Raw genomic sequence first — 25171 nt, forward strand, 5'->3', positions numbered from 1 at the left:
GGAAAAAGAAACTTTATTTTTTTAGTTTCATTGTCAAATGTGGAGATGTCTTTTTAAAAAAAAAACATGTACGTTATTATAATATTTTGTGTTCTATAATCCAGTTCAGCTTCATTGCAAGCGACATTTTGGTTGTTACCAGTGCTTGATTAGTTATCCTAAAACAGCACAGATAAAGAAGAATGGATGAAGATTTTGAAATTGTTAGGAATTGTCTTAATATTTGGCAGAACTTTTCATGTTTTATCAGATACCATAAAAATCACGGAAAAGTTTTAAAAGCATCGGTAACGTTAGATATATTTGAAATTTGTTGTCACCTGGTCTTTTCCCAATTTTCCTTTTTTTTTTTGTTAAGAAGCTACTCGGAGCGATATATATATATATTTATATGTAAGCTATAAGCTGGAGGGTTTGTATTTGTTTGCAGTTATTTAAACGCAAAATCACCTCAAATGAAATCAAAAAGGTTTAATAAAATTGTCGGACCAATCCACTGACGTGATGAAATCTAATAGTCTGAAGAAGAGATTTCTATGCTGGGTTAAAGAAAAGTAATGTATTTTTCTAGATGTAAAATATGAACGTAAGCTTGAAAGGTTGTAGATTTTGTTTTTTTCATATAAATATACAAAGAATGATACTGAGCTATTACAGATTTGAAAATATATTTCAATCTTGACAATACGAGATATGACAAAAACATTTAGTTGATACTAGATATGACAAAAACACTTAGTTGATACTAGATATGACAAAAACATTAATTTAGTGACTGTAGTGACTGCAGTGTTGCATTTAATTAACTCGCACAAAAATCCGCATTTCTTCATTTATTCTTCTGAAAACAAAACATGGAATTTGTGAAATTTATATAGTTCAATAATGTGTCAATAGAGGACGCTAAAGAGCAACAGAATAAAATAACACAACAATTGTGCCTATTTTTATCAATCTCGACTAATTAAGTGCCAGAAGCATTCATAAACAATTAAGTAATCAAGGAAAGAAATTGTTGCATATTGCATCTGATTTTATCAAACTCTCAAAAAATATACATAAATTTCTAAGGCAAAGTCTGTAAATTAGATACAACTGATGTGTTCTTTTTCGCAAGTTTTGACAAACCCATTGTTAACTGTATGAAACTGTGAAATATAATTTTTTATTCATAAGAAATACTTTTATATTTGTGCATTAATACACCATCATTGTATACTCTATGTGACAAATTAAAGGATTAAAAGAAAAGGTGTCAACAACAACAAAAATTATAAGATCTGCACCTATTAGCCCCAAGAGGCTGAGCTGAAAGTCTGAAGACTTATTACCCTAAAAATCGGATTTCGATACGCGTGGGCATAGCACAGATAGACCATCGTGTAGCTCCGTGCTTAACAGCACACAAACAAGCGAACAAATTGTACATTCAGATAAACAGATAATCCCAGTAAGGTCGACGAAGTTTAAGTCAGGAAATCACTTAGATGAATTGCCGTAGGTACAGAAAAAAGACCCCTAATTAGCTTGCACGTAGATAAATAATTAACAGTCACTTGAAATGTTCATTAAATGTGATAGTATTTCCAATGTTTGCTATCTTTTCTACGAAAAAAACTCAACAAATATAAATTTTTGGATAAATACAGTCAAATTTAATTAATATGGTGCGATGATTTAGAAACATAATGAAACAATAAGTAGTGTTATCACTTTAATTTGTATTATCTAGGGGACTTCCGAAAACATTTTGATATTCACATTCTTTGTTAGATATATATTTCTCTGGTTGTCTCAGAATATTTCTTAGTTATTAAAAAGTTACAATGACTGATCCAGCATCTTGTAGCTTGAGAAGTGAGACTTTTAGCTGTATTCACTTTAGTTTTAAGAGGAGTACAGAGAAGCTTGTGCACAACAAAACAAAAAATCTATATTACCTGCGGCGACAACGGTAAAAACACAGGGTGTTACTTGAGGTCCAATACTGTTTGTCCCAGTACAGGTGAGCGTTCCGAATTCCGATTTGGTTTTGGGTAAATAGGTGAGAGTGCTAGTTGTTCCTCTGCTCGTGAAGTCCGATATGTCAAAACTATCCACGGAGGTATTGAACATCCAGGAGAAAGTTACATTATCTGGATCACTGTCCACTTTACAGATCACTTCAACTGGACGATTTAGAGCAGCACCGTATATGATCTTTTGGCTAGGTTTACAAATAGGCGAGTCTGTGGTAAAAACAAATACTTTAGAAAGAATATATGTTAAAAAGCAAATTCAGTACGTTAACCGTTTAGAAAAAAAAAAAAATATTATTCATATAAGTTCTGTAATTTTTAAATAATACAGTTGAGGAATCTGAAAATAAAATAAAATGTGTTATATATAAGAAAGAACCGTCTTTTTTAAATTTCATACAAGTTTTTATTGGTTGTACATAGTAAAACTTTTGTTTATTTTATTCACAACGTTTTACGAGGTTCACCTGGCATCATCTGGTGAAATACAAGAAATTACTATGTTGTATACAGTTAGTTAGTCGTATGCTTGTAGATTACTATTGGTTATAGATCCTCACGCTATTCTTTTTTAAATTAAATTATGTTGACCCCAGTTCTTGTATTCCATCGATAATGCCAGATGAACCTGGTGAAACGTTGTGGATAAAATAAACAAAAGTTTTACTATGTACAATCGATAAAAACTTGTGTGAAAGTGTATTATACTGAAACGTTGTGGATAAAATAAACAAAAGTTTTACTATGTTCAATCGATAAAAACTTGTGTGAAAGTGTATTATACTGAAACGTTCGACCTCTCTCCTATACTAATTCAGCTTGTAGTTTTGTTTGTATGTCCAGATAACTGTTCCTACAGTTTTGGAGCTAGCAGGACCAAACTTGGTAGGCGAACTAAGAGTAGGTGTCCTTATTTATACGGCGTATACCAAAAACTGTGGAGCTAGCAGGACCAAGCTTGGCAGGCGAACTAAGAGTAGGTGTCCTTATTTATACGGAGTATACCAAAAACTGTGGAGCTAGCAGGACCGAGCTTGGCAGGCGAACTAAGAGTAGGTGTCCTTATTTATACAGCGTATATCAAATGGGGTCAAAACTGTGCCCTGAAGGTCTTACAGGCACGTTGGTGGTCTAATAATCCGAACTTGGCATCAGATCTTGTGTTCCCGATCCGTCCTTGTGATCCAAGAGACGCCATATTTAGCTTTTTATGTATCTCTGTGTATTTGTCCAGCCAACCTTTCCTAGCAGGACCAAACTTAGCATATGTGCTCAGGTATCACGCACAGGTTTTTGTTATTGGGGATAATGGAGGATCTTGATCAGTAAATTTAGGCTTCTATTATTTATGAAGGGTCCACTAAAACAAGGACGATCAGATGTTCTCGAAAACGTTTTAGGAATTATATCTTTATCTGTTTCGAGTAAACTTATCGAAATGTAACCTTGATTTAAATATTTCCAGATCATGCAAATAGCAATAAGCATTAGAACAACAACAACAAAATCTATTCATTTGTATAATTTAGTTTCAAATTTGAATGATGAACAAAACAAAGTATTCAGATTTTATTTCGCATTACAAAATCATATTCAAATATTATTAGGAGAAGATTATTTCTGGTATTTTCTTTAGATGCTTGTGACTTACGATTATCAAGCATCATGAACCTAGGATATTAAAAGAAAGGAATTATTTCATCACTCAAGATAATTAACTGATTAAATACAGAAGGTCATGTTATATCCATTATAAAACTGATTAAAATATTTAATTCTACCTCAAGTAGTAACGATTTTGACTGTCACCTGATATTGAAAAAGATGTCATTCCGAGTAAAAATTACTAGCACCTCTAACAAATAAAGACATATGTAGATAGGATTTCAATTCTTCATCAGAAATTATAAGAAGAAAAAATTCTGTGATTTCTGTGAAATTTGTAGGTTTTTAACTCTTACGGAATTTCGAATGTTTAATTACTATAGCATAAATGATGCGAGATGTTTTCATGTGTGGCTCAAGCGTTTCCTGGAAAGAGTTCTAGATATTTATAGAAATCCTTAATGAAAACACATTATGGTTAAGTGAATTTTAGTTACGGTTGAAACATATAAATTCCAAGTATTTTGCCAAATTCATTTATAATTATGTTAAGCTCGCTTCATTTACTAATCATGCCAGAATATCAGAATATTGGAATGATGTTGACGTGTTGTGTTCTAATCAATATAGTCAGAGACGATTTGCGTTGGTTCTGAAAACACTTTCGTGCTAGAGAATCTCTAGCCTTCATCAATCTTACCAAGGGATATGCATCTAGGTATTGCGTAAGAATAAGTAACCCAAAATGAATTAGGCAAGTGTAATTCAGTAATAAATTACTGTTAAATAATGTGCTACTCGTCAGCGATAGGAGAACAATTTATGAGATCGTTGTTTTGAGATTAGTAATTGAAGAGTGAAAGTGCTATATATATATATATATGAATTAATATTGAAACATTGAAAACTTTTGAAATAATTGCACTTCATCAGAAATTTCCAGTTTTCTTTACAGTGTAGAAATATTGACTATTTTATGAGGAAACGAAGCAAAATTTTATCTTTAATCTTGATAATTATGTTATTTTCAGATTTACGATACGGCTAAGCCAGTTATTTCCTTTATTGACTACTCTCTTTTATCCTTCACATTACTGCTTTCCTGTTTCTTCCATTGTGTTTTTGTAAATGTTAAATAATGTAGATTGAGCAACGTTTCAAGAAACTGTTTATTTTGTAATGTGATGGATGATTGAAGAAAAGAATAACAATATGTGTTTGGTAAATTGTATATCGTTCTGTCATTATTCCCAACAACTTTAAACAAAGTTCACTATACCTTCTTTCCAAATTAACGAATTAGCCTCTGTAGTCATGAAATTTTTTAAAGAAGACAATTAATGAATTAATCTATATACTTATGAACTTTTATGTAAAAAGAGATGAAAAGCTTGTTCTTTGCCAACCCTTAACTCGTTGCTAAAATGTGACCAAGAAAGACTCTAAAGAAACAGGAATTAAAAAAATGTTGTCGTCAGTGCTTTAAAATCTTCTTACTAGATGTTTGTAGTTTATACTTAAACCAAATTTTCAAACGTAACTTTTCACTACTCAGCGGACCCTTAGACTATTGTAATTATTAATTTAGGGCTAGACGTAACATAGTAGTTGGCAACTCAAACTGTGAATCCGAGGGTCTATGGTTGTGTTCTGTTTCCGCAAACACGCGCTCTGCACTATAGATCCGTTGTAAGAGCGACAGTCAAATTCCACTATTCGATTAGATTGGATCAAGAGTTATGGATGACTAGCACAGATAGCCAGCCATTCTGTAGCTTTGTACTAATATCCGAAGCAAGCAAACGAAAAACTTATTCATATTCAACACCAAGGAAAATAGGAATGGATATGAATCACAATTGTTGAAATGTGAACTAAAATGGATTACAGTTATTTTAATTTATCAAGTTCAAATTTTTCGGATACGATTAAAATTCTGTAATAATAGGAAATGCTTACACTGTACCCTGAGGTAGATGGCGGCGCTTTCTTTTTGTCCTATGTTGTTTGTTGCCATGCATGAGTAGCGTCCTCTGGCAAAGCGACTAACTTTTTGAAGAACTAATGTCTGGTTATTTATAATAATTCCAGCCGAGTGATTGGCTGATATCTCTTCATCTTCGTATTTCCAACCGATTTTTGTTACTGGTGGATTAGCCCTGATGTCACATTCGATGTACACGTCACTTCCTTCCTGAATAGGAGCGTGACGTATTTTACTTCCCAACCGCATAGTGAGGTGAGGTTGATCTGTAAGTTCAAATTAAAGTTAAATATTGTTTAAATAAGAAAGTTACAATCTTACAGAATTAAGAAATCATCTCGGACATTTTTTATGCTAACTTTATAATTTCGACAATAATCGTATTAATGTTGAGTGGTAAGCTGCATTAGATTCTTGTATACCTAATACATTCCTAAACTCCAATTCTTAAACATTAACAGATATGTATATAAGATCCTAATTTGCATTTTATAAACTTTTCACCCATATCAACTTGATCAGCTAAGTTTCCGGTTTCATATTCCAAAAATCTCAGTTCTCATTTAAAAAATATTTATTCCGCGTTTTCAAAGAAAATAGTAATGAACAAATATGATAATGATCAGATTCCCAGCTTAAAAAAGCCGATCGTGATAACTCAGAAACGTTTCCACATTCTGTCCTTATAATTAGATTTACGACCTGTGGAACCTGGTATCTTAAATGCTTATACCATGGGCTCAAATCTGTATTGGTTGTTTTTCATAGACATGACAGCATGGTCTGTAATTCATAATTTTTTTTTTCAAATGAAATAAAACGACATTTATTCTGAATCTTTAAACCTCGTAATTATGTTATGTAAAAGATAAAGGCGCAGATCTTATAAACACAGACATTTAAAGGATGTAAATTTAAAATTTAATTGAAACCTTATCTGAACTTATTCATATAAAGGAAGGAAAGATAAGAGGGATTGTGAATAAGGAAAAAGTTTTTAGTCAATTGTCTTGCGAAATCGCAATTTGTAGTAATTAAAACATTTGCTTTCAATTTCATTAACGACATACCTATAATGATTTCGTTTAAGCTGATACAATAACCGCTTTTCACAAACAAACCAGATTATAGAGACATAAGATATCCCAAAAAATAAGTTGTTAATATGTAAGATATTGTACTAAACATATTATTCAACTTTAAGGTTTCTTACAAGATAGTGTTGATCTATAAGTATTTAATACAAAATACAATATAGATCTATAAGATATTGCTGACAGATGCGGTTAGTCGTAAATAACATTGCTATAGCTGTATAATTAAAATTTATTTAGTTATTATTTTTACGAACAAGCATGCGAGATTATGTGGTGTCAGTATATTGCTATATTTTTGAAGTAACGCCACTTTTAACACAATTAATATACTGTAACGTGTATGTAGCCGACATGATTCCCTTTCTGTGAGAGCAATAACTCAGCATAAGCTTTGAATAACAAGAAACATACTTACATCTGACTTCTAATTTCCAACTGTCTTTGATTGTGCTTCCAGAAATATGTCTATTCTCAGCAGAACAATAAAGCATATTCCCATCATCTGCAGCAGATGGCTTAAATGTCAGAGTGCTAAGAGTGGAGTTTCCATTGGCTGGAATAACAGACTTAGCCGATTTTAACTGAGTACCTTCCTTCCACCAAGTGACATCAGCAGGAGGTCTAGAGCCTGCTGTACTGCATTTGATCTTGACAGACTTACCAGCTAACAACGGGTTTCTCTCACCTTCTATGTGTACTTCTAGTGGCCTGACTGTGGATACAAGTCAAAGATCAGTTAAAGAATACATCTAAAGGTGACAAATGTAGGGTCCAAAATTCGAAGCGTGGGATAAATAGACACGTCTAAGGTTCTATTGAAGGTCCAAACTAAAATCATTAAGACAACGAAAAATCGACAACATACTTATGAAAATATATTTACTACCAAAGAAGATTATTATAAAGTGAATATTAAGGAGATGTTATCTGACTTTTTATAAATTCCACTTCGTTTCAGAATGAACTACTGTACTCACAAACAAGTCATCAGCTGTTATATTACACTCTAGTGTAACAGGAACAGCATATACCTACTTGTTTGTCTACAGTTGGGATATGATTGCATGAACCTTGGAAACGTGTTCTTTGATTTTTGTCGCTTGCTCTTTCCAATAATTTAGGGGTAATATTAATGATAACTAGTATTTAGAATTAGTTCCCTTCAGTGCAAACTTCACAATGCATAATTAATGTACTATAAAAATTTAGCGTATAAATAAATTAATTTCAATTGACTTAAAATAAAACTAAGCTCTAATTTTACAACTAAAACACGACTAATTACTTAGATAAGTGCTTACTCATAATATTGTGTTTTTTAAAAGACTGCAAACGATTTAAAAAAAATATATATTTTACAGACTAAAGTAGGAAAATTGGTAATATATTAGAAAATAAAACACTACCCTTTATTTAAGCCAATCACAAATCATGGCCACAGATAGCCAGCTTGTTTAATGCCTCTACCATGCCTCTAATGTTATGAAATCTACCTTTAAAAGTAACAGCTAAAGCCAAATACCAATTTTTATTTTGTCAGTTTCGATGTAAAATCTTCTTATATTAAAATTCCTTCCGAATACACGACACAATAAATTGCTGGTTTAGTATATCATGATGCTGATAATGATATGTGTTTTTTTTATTCATGTGTTTTAAAAACTCATAGATTTCGCAACCAATGAATTCCTTTTATTCTACAAATATGTTTGCCTCGTGGCTGAGCGATATATCTGAGAATCATATCACTAAAAATCGGATTACGATACTCGTGGTGGGCACAGCAGAGATAGCCAACTGTGTAGCTTTGAGCTTACCAACACACAAACAAACAATCAAAAAGTTTTTATATGATCAAATTGATGAAGAGCTTCGGGGCCTATGTCTGTCTCCCTGTACGTCTGACCAGTTTCTCTGTTTCCATATAAAACAAGCTTTATAAAAATTTCCTGTGACTTTGAAGTCTTATGCTAATGATTATGCTTTTGTTATCTTTCAAGATTTGCAACGAGTGTCTTGGTTTTCAAATGATCTTAATAACCAAGAAAAATCGAAACAAAATTCCAGTCGAAATTAGATTAATTGTATTAAAAATGTCTTCCAACTTACAGTTCACGACAACGTAATTACGTAATAATTTTAACTAACAGTAAATAACCAACAATTTATAAAATACTAATCTAGTAGTTACTTTCTTCAAGTGTATTAAACACACATGTGAATAATAGCACTTTCAGCGTGCATTTATTATCAAGATCACATACATTTCACGCCATTTATAATATGAGACAGGTACCAAAAGGCCGAATAACCCGTTATTATATTAATAGTTAACAATATGTCATTGTTATCTCTGTTTTGCTTAATTTCTCGAAAACAGTTATTTGTAAAGCATTATTCCTTAACAAATGGAGCTAATTAATCAGTTTTAACCACCAAATTATTCCAGTTTCATTTACGAACTTTGTAATTTATTAAACGTATAAGGTGTATCTTTGTGTATAAAATTGAATTCCTATAACAAGTCACGAGGCACGTGGATCTATAGAAGCCATATATTTATTACATTGGCAGTAGCGCTAACCCTGCATCTGAACTGGATCTATGCCTCAGACCCATAACGAGAATCCTCTATCTAGGGAAGTAATCCTATTTCATGGTACTCACAAAGTAATCCTACTACGAACGTATGTCGAAATACATCGGAAAAAAAAAAGTACGAGCTTCAGCCTTAAATAACTTAAACGATAGCCTTATGGCAATCTGGGTATCAGTAACAAACAAATTTGATGCACTTAGTCACCCCTATGAATAGAAAAAACAGACAGAACCAACAAGATAAAATAAATACAAAAAATCCTACGTCAGGTTAAGAAACCAACAACTAGCATGCTGAAAGGTGGAGATGTAACAATCAGTGGCTGTTGCTCATGTTTCTGTTAATAAAGTATGTTTATAATAAAAAATGTTTCTACATACATTTATCATGATTTACACAATTTACACTTCAAGTTCTCTAAAACAAAAATCGTTCTGCCGTCAACGTTAATGGGTATTTTTGATTTTCTGTATACGATTTCTCTTCAATTGCTTTACGGAAATATATATAACCTAATTGTGACAATTTTCATATTTCTACTTGATTTTTAGATATGAAATGGTAAGATTTTGAAGCTAGGATTACTATAACTTTTGTCAGTTTACAATTAGCTATGACTAGAGATTTGTTTGAGGTGTTAAAAGAATTAAATTTATGCAGCTAAGAAGTTTTAATATATACAAATTTTTATTTAATTATCAACTCTCCCACTATTGCATTTGCATCTTATGAGAGAAAAAAATGTAAAATACCATGAACCTTCTTTATCATACCTTCGTTAAGGTGGAAAAATTTCATCATTCTCAACAAAGCTCTATTTGAAATTATATTAATTATATGTATAATGTCTTCCAACATACAGATCACGACAACATAATTACGTAACAACTTCATCTAAGACTAAATAAACAACAATTTATAAAGTTTTGGAGCACTCGTGAAACTAAAGAAATAATGTTCTGGCAAATATTAAAGCTTTATTAAACACACACATAAATATATGTATAATAATATCTTCAGCGTGAATTCATCCAGATCACCCACATTTAAGGCCATTTGTGATATGAGCCAGGTAACAACAGATTACAGAACCAGTTATTCAAGATAATAACTGTAACCATAGCTACAAGAAAAACATTTTAATCAGTAATGTGGGACAGAGTTGCTAAATTTAGGTCTGAAAAAAATAAGTGTTGGACTCTAAAACTTTAAATACTCACAGTTCATATCAACTGCAACTGTCGTTTGCAATGGCGGTAGGTAGTTATTATTGATCGACATACACGTGAATGCTGCCATCAGATCATGACGCTGTAGCGCTGGGATTTCCAAAACATTTTTAACCCAGAAATTGTCTATTGTTTCATAAGAATCGTCCAATAACACAGATTCCCGCCACCAAGTAAGATTTGGTCTTGGATTTCCTGAAAAATAAGTAAAATAATAGTAAAAATTAAAATGATCAACCATAGCATGATTTAAAAAATATATTACTTGAATTAGGATTGCTACGGATTAGCCTTTCAATTTATGCATACTTTAAAGTTTATGAAATGAAGGAAGATACTTCATTATTATTTATTTTTGTTGAAAAATGGCTATCACATTTACATTATTAATTAGAAATAACACTGTTCATTAGTCTTAATATTTTGCATTTAAGAATAAGACGGTGGAAAAAATGAATAATATGTTTTATTAAGATTAGAAAAATGTCAGTATAAAATAGATATTTTAATAATGAAACTGACACATAAGTGTTTTAGTTAACGACTAACTAAGTAATAAAAATAAGTAAACGAAATTAATATATAAACATCTATTATAAATTGTATAGCATCGAGCGGTGCCTAGTGGTTAGCATTCCGGGCTACGGGTCGTGAGGTTCAAGAATCTAGCTCTTGATATATTTCTGAACGTACTTCACAATCCAGCTGTGTACGCATTATAAAGGTGATAATCAATCTTTCTAGTCAGTTTGTTTCCCGATGGGACAGAGGTAAGTTTATGGACTTTAAACGCTTTAATCCGGGGCTTGGTTCCCTGCGATGGACACAGCAGATAGCACAATTTGACTTTGCTCTAAAACAAACAAAAAATATACTGGTGTTATTAACTAATTGCTATTCCATTGCTTAGCATTTCTAAATCAGGTATGGCTATATTTCAACCTTGGGGACTTTGACTTAACATCTTAGCCCATGTATTGTATAAGGTGCCATTCAGGTGGAAACTACTATACCGCATCAAACTTCAGAGAAGTTGGAATCTTTTAAAATAAAATAAAAACAAGTGGGAGTTGAAACTCAGAACAAAATTAAGCTGTTGAAATAAATATGTTAAAAAGTGTGAATAAAAATAATAATTCTGTATTACTTTATTTCATTTAAATAGCAAGAATAGATGGCTTTTACATTACTTTTGAAAAGACAGGCGAAAAAATTAATTAAATAAAATACGTCTAAATCAAAGTAACCCAGAAGTAACAGTTAAAGAACGAAAACGAACTACGTAAATAATTAAAAATCCAAAATGTTTTGTACATCTTATGTGAAATCAAAGTTAATAGAAATTTATTAAGCCTAGGCAAATATAAAATCGATTTCAATTGTTAAGTGTTTGGAAGATCATATGACACCCAACAAATGCGCGTGGGAAGTTTTTCAGCAAAAAATAAAAATATTTGAAAACAAAGCCAAATCAAAATAAAAACAGAGTACCCTGGTTAGCAGATTTGGAGATGGGCTAATTCTCCCGAGAATTTTCTTGGTGAACTGGTTTGTCTAAAAGAGCTACGCTTTATATTCTTGTTGGTTGTTTCTTCTGCTGTGTTGGTGAAACCGTAGCAGCTGCATCAAATATTTCGATAACGCAGTTTACTCCTCTTATTTTTCTTTTCCATCGTGCTCACAACATTACTCTGGCCATTGATTGAAACAAATGTCTTGTCCACTTGAGCAAATGTTCTTCCCTGGACTTCTAGAAGAATTCCAAGCAAAATAAATCTTCTCATACTGAAACCCAAATTCCTCCAGTCTAAAGCAATAAATTCTTGCAGTAAAGGCGTAGCGCCCTCTGAGTTATTTGTTTGAAATTAACAATGACTTTCAGGGTCATTGTTTTATTCTTTATGCAAGCAGCAAAACATACTAAAGTAAGAATAAAAGAATAATAATCTGGGATAAAAGGTTACGTAATGGTTTACCAAATACAAACCTCCAGCGACTTCACATTGAAGACGAAGTGTATCTCCTTCATTATAAGGTCCTATTAAACTATGCTGGATTTGGCCGGCTTCGTTCTTTACTACTGGCTTTTTTGGAGGCACTATTTATTTGTGAAAGAAGGAAAGAAACCAGAAACAGTTTACAATAAAATTTTTCAATACATTTTTTTTGCTTCATAAATTCAGATAAAAACATCCACTGTACGTATGTTATACATCACAATATGCTAGAACAATTAGACGTATTTTATAATAATACCTGAGGTGTATACTGTTTCGCTGTCTTGCAGTTTTAGCAAGTTTTGTTAGAATTTCTACACCAATTTAGAGTTTAATTCTGTGTTTTATACCTATTCGGCTGTTCAAAGATGTATGGAAGGGATACGCTTACACCTTAAATTCTTAATTGTTTTACATATTTAGGGCTCAAGTGGGATCTAGAATCCATAGAACAATATATACATATATATTCAACTTCAAAATGTATTTCATTGCGACATTTTACGTTGCTTTATGACACATATAACGCAAATTACATCTGATCGTAAGGTTTATCTATCTTTGTCTGAAACATCAAGCATTTCAGTAGCGTCTATGTAGTTTATGAAATATTGTTGCCTAGGTCATTCCTAGTGTAAGACATGCTTTTAGTAAATACTTTGTTATAAGCATATCTTCTGTGATGTTTACCCATCTTGCAACGAAATCTTTAATAATGTTAGAACATTGCCATTTCGGGGTTACATTTCTATAATTTTTGGGCCTAAACATTTTAGTATTAGCAAAGAAGAATTCATAGTTTTAAAAACGCTCAAATCTAACGGTATTATTGCCATTACCAAAGCAGACTAAAGAAGAATACATTGACAAAGTAGCATAGGTAATTGGTAACTCTACTAAGTTTCCTGAATTATCGAAACACCGTAATGAAAACAAACTAACAAAATTCCTGCTAATTTTGAAGAAAACTATTGCTCTGGAAGATAATACTTATAACGACATTAGATCAAATGGTTCCTACGCGGGCACTCTTTATTGGTTACTTCAGATTCATAAATCTGATTGCCCCATTAGACCTGTTGTTTCCAAAATAGATTGCTTTAAACACAAAATCTCCAAATTATTATGTCCAATTTTAACTAATTTTACCTTTAATAGTTACACAGTGAAAAACAGCTTTGATTTTTTCTGATAACGTTAGAAACTTGGGACTTGATGAATATTTTTATTTAGCCATCTTATATATTGAGTCTCTGTCCACTAATCTTCCCCTAGATGAGACTATTAACCTTTGTGTTAATCTTGTTTTCAAAGACAAGGTATGTATTAATGGACTAGGCAGACAATCTTTCAGACATCTGGTGGAATTTGCCAAGAAATACTCTTTATGGTGAATTTTATGAACAGATTGATGGAGTCAGCATGGGGTCAAGTTTGACGCCTGTAATGGCTAATGTTTTCCTGTGTTTTCACGAGAATAGTTGAGTGAGGGATTGTCCAACTAAGTTCAAAATTCTTAATAACAATCGCTATGTTGATGACAGTTTTGTAGTATTCAAAAATGAAGCTTAATTAGCAAAGTTTGTAAAGTATTTGAATTGTAGACCTGTGAACGTCAACAGTGCTCTGCTCTGCCCTTTCTTTTTTGTTTTTCTGTTTTTAACGAACAAGCACGTTTTGTTATCAGATATCTACCTATACCGATCTATACACCCTCTTTAACAGTTTTTCTTCCACTTCACTTCAACAACTACATCTATCCAGGTCACTGAACTATGACGTCCCAAAGCTATAGGTAATACCGTAAACATGCTCATTACATGAAATTATATCTCTACCGTAAACAGGCTCACTACAGGTAGATCTCTCTCTCCTGTACGCAGACTCCCTACAGATAATGATCTCTCTACCGTAAACAGGCTCACTGCAGCTAATGATATCTCTACAGTAAACATGCTCACTACAGGTAGATCTCTCTCTCTCCTGTACGCAGACTCCCTACAGATAATGATCTCTCTACCGTAAACAGGCTCACTGCAGCTAATGATATCCCTACCGTAAACAGGCTCACTACAGGTAGATCTCTCTCTCTCCTGTACGCAGACTCCCTACAGATAATGATCTCTCTACGGTAAACAGGCTCACTGCAGGTAATGATATCTCTACAGTAAACATGCTCACTAGAGGTAGATCTCTCTACCGTAAACAGGCTTACTACAGGTAATGATCTCTCTACCGTAAACAGGTTCACTACAGGTAATGATCTCTCTACCGTAAACAGACTCACTACAGGTAGAGCTCTCTACCGTAAACAGGTTCACTACAGATAATTATTTCTCTACCGTAAACAGACTCACTACAGGTAGATCTCTCTACCGTAAACAGACTCCCCACAGGTAATGATCTATCTATTGTACACAGACTCCCTACAGGTAATGATCTATCTATTGTACACAGATGTTATTTATCCTAAACGTGAACCGAACTGTATGAAGTTACATATTATAGCATAAAAAAAGGAAAGCAAACACATATGTAAAAATAGTAGTAAAAAATTTAAGAAAAATAAAACAACTTCCTGAAAGAGCATTTTTTGAGTTTCACTGTTTATAATATCTTCTAGTTTGGTATAATGTTTATTCAATTTGTATTTATATTCATTATGGTCAAAATGGTTTGGTGTTTATGGTTTTATAGATATCACAAAGGGTCTTTGTTAGTCACGGGTTTTTGGCTTTTAATTATAATTAGATTTAGTTTTGTTAGATTGGATAATTACTGGATTCACGAAAGTTTAAGTAAATAAAGATATGGGGTGATTGTTTTATGGAAACAAATACTAATTTGTGTGAATTTCTGTAGGTTTCTGAAGTATCTTAAGTACATACCTTCCTGTTTCTAATATAGGTAGATAAATACAGTCTTGGATAAACATTTTGCATACTGTTCTATATTGATGTTATTGTCTACATGCATGGAGTATTTATTGAGTGAATACTCGAGTAGTAACAGAGAAGGTAGCGTATAATCGAACAAACATGTACAAGTTGTTATTCTGGTCTATATAAGTTATTTTAAGCATTTATTCTTCAAAACACACGTATAAATTTGTTTTGTATAAAAGGGTGTGCTTTTAGAATAATTTTTTTCGAAAGAGATCAACGTTTTGTTTAGACAATTTCTCTGTACTTGATGTCACGTGCCAGAAGTTATATGGCGTCAAATTTTTAGACTGTTCAGAAATAGTATGAAGCAAACAGACATTGTCAGAACGGTAGTGTGCCTACCCCCAATGTACTGTATCCAGGATCCTGAAACGTCATCGGACTATTGAAAAAGTTGTTCTCGGAAAGTATGTTGGTAGACGCTGCAAAACTGCTGCCCGAGATGACCATGTTTTGATCAGGTTAACACGTCAAAGTCGAAAGAAGTCTGGCAATACCTTACGAAAGGATTGGCATGAACACATTCATTGCAGGGTATCCAGAAGAACAGTGAATAGGAGGCTGAACAAACAAAATTATTTTGCAAAAAGGGCTATCTGGAAACTGGTATTAACCATAATTCACGGCCATCACTGTGTTACTTGCACAAGACAACATGCTAATTTACACTTAGGACACTGGCGACAAATAATCGTTTCAGACGAGGCCTGTTTCTAGCATGTTAAAGCTGATTGCAAGATTCGTGTTCGTCGTTTATCTGGAGAACAGATCAAGAAAGACTGTCTTTCCCACAGGAGGCTGTGCAGTACATGTTTGGGCAGCTTTTCATTATGGTGAATAAACTGCTCTTGGTATCCTCCAGGGAATTGTCAATGGCGCCTCCTACAGGCATCACATGGATATGATATTTCTGCCATATACTAAAGCAATGCTTGGCAATAACTTTGCATTCCAGGAATGCAATGCCACTGCCCACATTATGTGTATTGTGCATGATATTATCTTACAATGCCACTGAGAACTCTAGGACATAACTGAGCCGGAAAGTTGCTAACCACAACCATAAAGCAGCACTTCTAGTGACAAGCTGGGATGAAATCACTGTGGATTACATCAATAACCTCACCGACAGCATGTCACGTCACCTTGTGGAGGTTATTAGAGTACGAGGAGGACCAAACAAGTACTGAATGCTTAATATAAAGTGATATAAGGTTACAGGCGCTATTTATAATAATTTGAAGTTATATTTTGGTAAGGTTTTATTGTGATAGGTGAAATGCTGAATCACACATCTTTCTACAGGTGTCTGATAAAGTTGTTGATTGCTCTAATAGAACTGTCATTATACAAATCAGACATGTAGATATTTGATATAACACACATTTCTCAGTTTGACAGCACTAACTGTATTTGTATTCCATCTTAATAATAGTAATATTATTTGATACAAACTATACAAAACGTTTGGCCAAGACTATACCAAAAACAAATTTGTCACGTGTTTCACGAATAATTTAGGTTAGCTCATTTTCACTATGCCTTTTTTGGTACGAACCGCATGAAGGATAGCCTATTGATCTGAGAAGGGATTGGTTACTATTTTCTGTTAGCACTTTTTTAGAATTTGGAGGGAAAGTGACATTTTTTTATTTTCACGAAAGTAATTGTCATGCTGTTCGAAAATATAAATGCCCGTTATTGGTTTTACTTATCACCCAGTCATCCAAAGGTAGTAACTTTTTATTCATTTATTTTATTTTGTCTCGTGAAGAGCACCCTTTTTTTTCCCACAAAAGGATACAGAGAATAAATGGTGGTTTTAGTAACTAAACTTTTTGAGTCTCAGAACCCATATCTACTCTTCGTGTTGATTTATTTCACATGTGAGACTTGCAAATACGGTCAACTCTGAAAATGTATTAGACAGCGTATCCATACCATGACGTGGGACTTATTTTCGTAGAAACTGCACTTGCTGAGGCATATATTACTCTTCTTACGTTGTAGTATGACATTTAGTTTTACTTATCTGTATATATACGAGTTTATTGAGAATTGTAAGTTATAAGATAGGCCTATAGAGGATCTAACTCATACTCGGTTTAGTTTTAAGCTCCTCTCTCGACGTCGATCTCCTGAACTTAGAATATAAGAAAGATATGCAATGCAAACTAAAATGACGCCCCTTTTAATAATATGATACTAGTGACGGTAGGTAGATTTTTGACATATCCTACGAGGTGATTCGTAGTTTCTTACTGTGAATTTTATATAGTAAACACCATGATTATGTTTACACCTATCTTTCTTTTAATTTGAAAGCTATAGAACTATTTTATGAAACTAAAAAGTGTTTGTATAATTTCTTTCTTCTAAACGGCTTTATTTATGAAATCAATGTAGCAATCATTATGAATTAATATTTCGGGTCAGCGAAAATGCAAACTAAGAGGTCTTTCAGAAATTAGTGTAATTCAGGATTTGATATTTTGGACGAGTTTAAGTACTGCAACAATCAAAGATTAAAAATGATTAAAGAGGTCTTCTGCTTTAATGTTAGAGTTTGTGGTTTGATTGTTGTCTAGCTTTATGTCGTTCAAACATTGTAGCCATTATTTCATTTCGGTAAGACGAAAAAATAATGTTGAACCGATAATTTAACTAAGACATTTAGTAACATTTCTTGAATATACTACGTTTTTTAAGGAATACGGGTCTATTAGGCCTCAAAGGAACTGGTGTAATTTGATGAAACATGATTCACAACAGCGTGAAGGCAGGAGCTAGAATTAGTAATGACTTTACACTTATAAAAACAAAAACTAAAGAAAAGTTGAAAACCAGATATAATCCCCTCATTCACTTTAACAACAATTCTAAAGCTGAAAACAGTTTCATTTGGCATAATAATTATATTTTCGACAACACGAATAGTTTAAGATCCACCGTGAGACAATATAGATAACACATTTGGAACTGAAGAAAATCATAGCCATAAAGAAAATTAAGAACTTGTCAGTTAAGTTTAGATTACAAACAATACATGACAAACTAAAAATATTGGTAAACAAGTGTAGTGTTAGCAAAGGGTGTTGAATAAATATTGGTTATGATATTACAAGCACCATCATCTGTGAACTAAACATATTGCAAAAAAATATTGGGACCCCAATCCTCAACTTAGTCGCGTCTTTGTAATGAGCTTTTGTAGTTTGTTTTCCAGTAAAACGTACAAATAGACTGTTTAAATGTTTGTTTTAAGTTCCACCAACATGACTGGAAGTTCTATGAAATACTTTACTCTTAAATGTTTCAATGTAGGTTACAAATCATAGGAATTCAAAAGTCAGACTGATTTTTTTTACATATAAGAAGAATGCATAATAGCATTTCATCTACATTTTAGGTTGTAGGTCTTGCCAAAAGAAGCCTTTAGACAGTCAGAACAAATAAACCACAACCTCGAGACATCTTTGATACAATGTTATTTTACAACAGTCACTTATTAGACTGATTGAGAATGAGTTAATCAAAAATGTTTTAATTCACCATATTTCATAACCTATCGGAAATAATGTTCTCACAGATTAGGTGTTAAAAACAAAAGCACGGTATATTTGCATATAAATGTATAAAGAAACATGCATTCTGTGTCTTTTCCATGTCGTATACTTGTTCCTTTTAACTTGTCAAAGAAAAGTCGTCAATTATAAACAAAAATTGTATTATGGCTAAAGTCATGTTTAATACGTACGTTATTAAGGAATAAACTACCTGTATCTCAAAACCATATTATCATATTATAAGGTAGTTTCTCTCATAATCAAAATTGGGAAGTTTTTGGATTTGTCTAGAACTACTGAAAGGGGAAGAATCCCCGACACTGGTCTAACTTAATGATAAGTGGGGAATAGAACGATAGACATGACCTTACGTTTCTTTGTCGAATGATTTCACAATTTTGTTGATGAGAAGAAAAAAAAATAAATAGTTTATCTACTAAATACTTCAAAAGTACAGGTTAATAGTATTAAAGTCACTTTTTTTTTTAAAACACATATATAAATATATATTTACTTTGGTGAGAACAAGACTATAAACTTCATATATATATATATAAATAATATTATTTAACACTTGTCACACCAGCCAACCCAGCACCTTGATGTGGATTAAAAAATAGAGTCATTCCTGAAAAATGTGGATTGTTTCGATTAGACAATAAGACGTTTGACACTGTTTTCGACGTCTAGGTCACTGGACCAGCCATGTGATCTGACCCGAAGGACCATGAGAGCCAATATGGAGAAGTTAACTTTAAATGTAAAGCAAAACGATGTAGCAATGAAACATGTTTGATACGTTCTAGATGTGGTTGTTAATGTGATGGTTTAGGTGTAGCGATTAAGATAAACCATGGGTCCAGATCGGATGAGGGAAGAAATTATTCGAAGATACCCCAATCGATTTAACACATCAGCTGAATCGGAGATACTTCATTTGATTACTGCATTGACAGCGAAACATGAAAGAATGGACACAGCAGTATCGGAAATTTCAAAAAGGGGAGATTGGAATCATATATAAGAAACTATTAGTTTCAACAGTTTGTGAAACTTATGGCACAGTAAAGTCCAAACATGCAGTGTTGGAGTTGAAGCAGATGCATGATACATTATAAGATAATATTTTGTATCGATTCTCAAATTAAAAGTGTCATTTCTGCAATGAAGAGTAACTATAAGAAGGATGGTATAATACTAGTATTACCATAGTAACTATAAGAAGGATGGTATAATACTAATATTACCATAGTAACTACAAGAAGGATGGTATAATACTAGTATTACCATAGTAACTATAACAAGGATGGTATAATACTAGTATTATTATAGTATAATCCATATAGCTTTAACCATGTCATATTTTCATTAATATTTAGTTTTTTTTTTCGATTTAGAAGTTTTGCCGACCTTCATTCATCATGATCTATCGAAATAACTCTATATTACCGCTTTCCGGAATGACCCTCCTCTTGACCACCTTAGGTTCAGTGATAAAACATGCTGGGCTGATTCGTGTGGCACGTGTTAAAATGTCTCTTTAGGGCGTGTTCTGGAATTTTTTGTTGTTCACACAACAAAGAAATTTCAAAGAAACTATTATTTTGAATATTAAAAATATCGTATAATCATGAGATATACAACAGTTTTTCATATCATATGTTGTATATCATATATGATTTTCATATCATATCATAGGTTTCATATGTTGTATATCATGAGATATACAACTAGTTTTTTTTTTTTTACATAATGTCTTGTAAGCTATAAAATATAAATAACACAGGAAACAGTGAATCATCCGAAACGTACGTTCTTCGTACTTACGTTAATTCTACTTGCCTAACTCATTCTCGTTGACACCCCTGAAAATGTTTCGCCTTACAAAAGGCTTAAAGCCGAAACATCGGACGACTAACAGTTCACTTATAGCTTCTTTCTTTTATTTAAATACACTTTTCGAGTAATTAGAACAATACGTAGTTCAAAACTGAGAACTACAAAACACATTTAGATATCATCTCTAAGATTATACCACTTGTAGCTTGATAAGTGAGCAAGGTCAAATTGCAATAAACTATATGTTATACCAGGCTAATACTTAATTTACCAAAATATCAATTGCCAGATATATTGATATTTTCTAAACTGAAATCTTGCATGAAAAATTAAATAAGATTGGTTATTGACAAATGAAAGATACCGAATAACCTACCTGGTAGTAGAAGATCTAGAAACTGCGTGCAAACTTAGTAGTATAAGAGCTAATGGCTGCCTAAAACTTACCATGTAGCACTAGGTCTAATAGCAGGGCGACAGCTACCTAGTAGTATAGAAGCTAATGACTTGGTAGCATGACTGTTTATATCATGAAACATCTGAAAACGAAATATTCTTGATTGACAGCTACCAGACTATGCCGCATAATGCTATCCTAGTTTACTGTATTAACGAACATCAAAACTTTTAAATAACGTTTACTTAACGGGTATTTCAGGAAGATATGTCTTTTTTTAAAACAGACAAATTAGGACTCTTTAGTTAAGTATTATTCTATTTCCTGGAATAAAAGCTGAGCCAGGTATTCCAGCTAATTGTAGCTTACTGTAAAGTAATCAATTTATATCAGTTCAATTTTGAATTAGAAGTGAATAGATAATTAGGAAGGAGAAATCCAGAAGTGGGCTTAACCGAATACATATTATTAGGGACAAATTTTCATTTACTTTTATGTCCTTAAAAAAAATAAAAAAAAACATTTAATCCTAAGTTAATGATACTGGTTCTGTGGTTTAGCATTTTCCTAAGTCTCAAAAATTGGGTATTAAACAACGTAGAATAACAAAAAAACAACAACATTGTGCTTTAAAATTAATGGTGTAAATTGTTATAGTTATTGGGCCAATTACTTTCTCTAGTTATAGATAATTATTGTAGTGAAGTAATATAATTTCTGTTACACAGACTTTGAAATCAAAGTCAAACCATGCGTTGCACAAAATGCGCTCATGTGCCACTGTGGTACTTTTATTAAGTACAGTTTTTGTTTTTTCTACCATATAGATAAAATATAATTATTGCTTTTAAGATAAAGTTCTCTTATTTTTGCTTTCTTCTTAATCGCTTGTTTGTTAGATAATTTCTAAGATTAAAATATAATCAACTTATTTCACTACACTGTTAAAGATAAAAAAACACAAACTAAGACTTTATTAAATTTACTGATAAGCATAACGTTTATACGATGTTATTTTGATGAAAACAGTTCCATTCATCTTACAATAAACATTAACTGTATTTACAAAGTCATTAAAAAACTGACCGGGAATGTTAAATTTGACTTATGATTTCTCCTTAATGTTTTATTATTGCCGAAATCATTTTTCACAGATAATTTATTGGATAAGTAGATAAATAATTAGAACCTATTATTCTCAACCCCACTTCTAAGTAGCGTGTTCGAGCTTTGCGAAAGTCCACCCGACAAAGAAAGGCTCCCTCGTCTTCTTTCTGGACTGGATTTAACTGAAGTCGAGCCATAGTTCCGGTAATGTTGAAATAGGTACGAGATGCCATGCTGTCACTCTTCCAATGTCTTGCTGTATCCAAACTGCCGTGTCTAGCGTCGAGACTATAAATCGGTGATGGAGACTTATCAGTGTACCATAACACCAGGTCCAAGTTATCATCTAAGGTGTCGGGTGTGATATTACAGGGTAGGTCTACTTTCCTTCCCGGAACCACATACAAATCGTATCTTTGAACTAAGGGAAAATCCAAAAGGTAGTTTCACACCACAAAGTTACATAATTATGCTAATTTGTTTAATAAGATAATGCTATTAAGAACTTTACATACTGTGTTATGTGTTGGCTGATAACAGTTGAGTTAAATTCAGTTTTACGATTAACGTGTTTTTTTAATGTGAATGAAATGCTATATTATATCGCAAAAAATAGTTCATTCCTCAACATATGTCATTTTACTCAGCAAGGACTTCATAAGTTTCTATATAATTAAACTATAATTAGTGCAAAATGTAAAAATGAATTTGTACTTCTTTCATTGAGTTGGAATTTCAATGTATGCCATTCCAATATCAAATCCAAACCAAAACAAGGCAGATATACTGGATAGGAAAAATGAATCTTTGCTAAAGACCAAAGATGATACATTTAAAATTTTTAAACTGAAAATAAAACATATTTTCCATGCTTTTCTATTGCTCTCGTAATTTTTAGGTAAAAAAGCAAAGTTATATATTTGATATTTCCTAATGCTAAACGATAGCAAAACAACAAACAAACAGTAAAAGTCATTTTCCTGAAAACAGCTCATTTTAGATAGAAACTGTGTTGTAAGGAACAAACGTACACAGGTGCATATTCCGTATATATATGTTTTCTGTGCACAGCGAAGAATCGAACCCCAAATTTTAACATAATAAATCCGTAAACATACCGCTGACCCATGATAAACTATGATAAATTTATTGTTGTCACCTTCCGATACTTTTAATAGCAAAATTATATCACTAAGTAGTTTATTATGACTCACGGAACAATGTATGTATATGTTAATTGAAGAAGACAAAAACAATATAGCTTAATGGCATATTACTTACTGCTTATCCTGTAAACACTTTCGTTTTGACCTTAAAAATAAATTATTCATATGTAAAACTATACTTGAGCCCATTTCTATATATTAATTTCTGAAGCCAGAGATATGAAGCAAGCTGTGATGTGAGAATGAAATTTATGCAAATACGTTTTCTTAGATTTTGTTGATGCTGAAATTGTTCTTCATTGTTTATGTTGTTTAGCATCTTTAGTGACAATAATAATTATTTTAAAACTCATTTTATGATGACAACTTGATACGCCCATCAACAAGCGCGTATATTGAAGCTAAAAAATATGAATATAAGTGCTTTGGAGTTAAAATAAAGACCTTACATAATAATAATAGACTGTATTTTCTGTATATCATGCATAGATAATTTCGCTCTGATGTCCCAAGAGGCACTCTCACGGAGTACATTTACTTAAAAGACTTTCACAATAATGGGAAAGGATTGGTGCTAACAGCGGAAAAGCAGGCCATATGATGAACATGAGATTGGATAGATATGTCAAACGACTGTACGTCGTTTCTGTCACCCATTTAATGGGTGCAGTCAGCTATGATAGATGGTAACCACACACCATAATGCTATCAATCATTTTCTAGATGATCAGTGAGTGAAGCTCAACAGAAATACTCACTTACCATTCTCATCTATATGCAGTGCTTTAGGAGGGAAGCTGTTGGTGGTGAAGTTTTATGACACACAAATACTCCAATCTTCTCTCACCATTAAAATATCGTCAAAAGCGCATGACATTTAAACAGGCTAATATAGCTGCGAGACAAAATCAAATGTGACAAAATGACATCGCGTAATTAATAAAAACATTGAAAACTGTAAGCAGCGATTAGTGTCATCTGTTATAAAGAAGCTCGTTTTATGTAAGGATAAGTCGAGTATAGCAGTAAAACTTTTCACAGACTAACATAATTCTGAATAATAAGCACGTTACTAAAATTTGCATACCCTTTTACATAGGCTTCAGGCGTTGAATTTTTATCGAACGTCAAGGAAATATAACAATATCAATTACTCTCCTCAACAATATCACCAATAACCAGTAATTATAATCTGCTAATCAAAGAACTAGTTGAGAAGTTTTATCTTATCGTAGCATATTCCAAGACCCCATGCTATTTTTCAGAATTAGCATATGGTTGAGGACAGACAAAGAGTGTTAGATTCTAGAATTTCTGATAACTCTTACGCTTTTTAAAATGTAGAATTTGTAGATTGTACGGTATGAAGTATCATATGACATACAAGTGGATTAAGCTTCGATAGAACTTTTTTTGTAAGAACACATTATAGTGAAGTTATATCTAAATACATGCTATAAAGGATGCTATTTTGTCGGGATAAAAAGTTTCACACTGGAAGCACAAAGGACAAGTTTCATGCAAAATCAAGATAGTTTAATTTTATATCCTTATCGGAAGTGCTCGAACATTATAATCATATAGTAGGTGAAATATATTTCTCAAAACATTTATTATTTTTG

At 32.4% G+C, this 25171-nt stretch overlaps 1 protein-coding gene across 1 annotated transcript in view; it reads right to left on the reverse strand.

Moving 5' to 3' along the window:
* Positions 1 to 1887: 1887 nt before the first annotated feature.
* Positions 1888 to 25171, reverse strand: part of LOC106466346 (hemicentin-1-like) — a 164806-nt gene continuing 141522 nt past the window's right edge. Inside the window, exons 2-7 of the mRNA XM_022394330.1 lie at positions 22466 to 22804; positions 12520 to 12630; positions 10524 to 10727; positions 7120 to 7416; positions 5583 to 5873; positions 1888 to 2228 (exon numbers count right to left, since the gene is read on the reverse strand). Of these exons, the coding sequence (XP_022250038.1) occupies positions 1888 to 2228; positions 5583 to 5873; positions 7120 to 7416; positions 10524 to 10727; positions 12520 to 12630; positions 22466 to 22804 (1583 nt within the window). The remainder of the gene's footprint in view (positions 2229 to 5582; positions 5874 to 7119; positions 7417 to 10523; positions 10728 to 12519; positions 12631 to 22465; positions 22805 to 25171) is intronic.

This window comes from Limulus polyphemus, unplaced genomic scaffold (assembly GCF_000517525.1).
Source record: "Limulus polyphemus unplaced genomic scaffold, Limulus_polyphemus-2.1.2 Scaffold2231, whole genome shotgun sequence".
Classification (NCBI taxonomy): domain Eukaryota; kingdom Metazoa; phylum Arthropoda; class Merostomata; order Xiphosura; family Limulidae; genus Limulus; species Limulus polyphemus.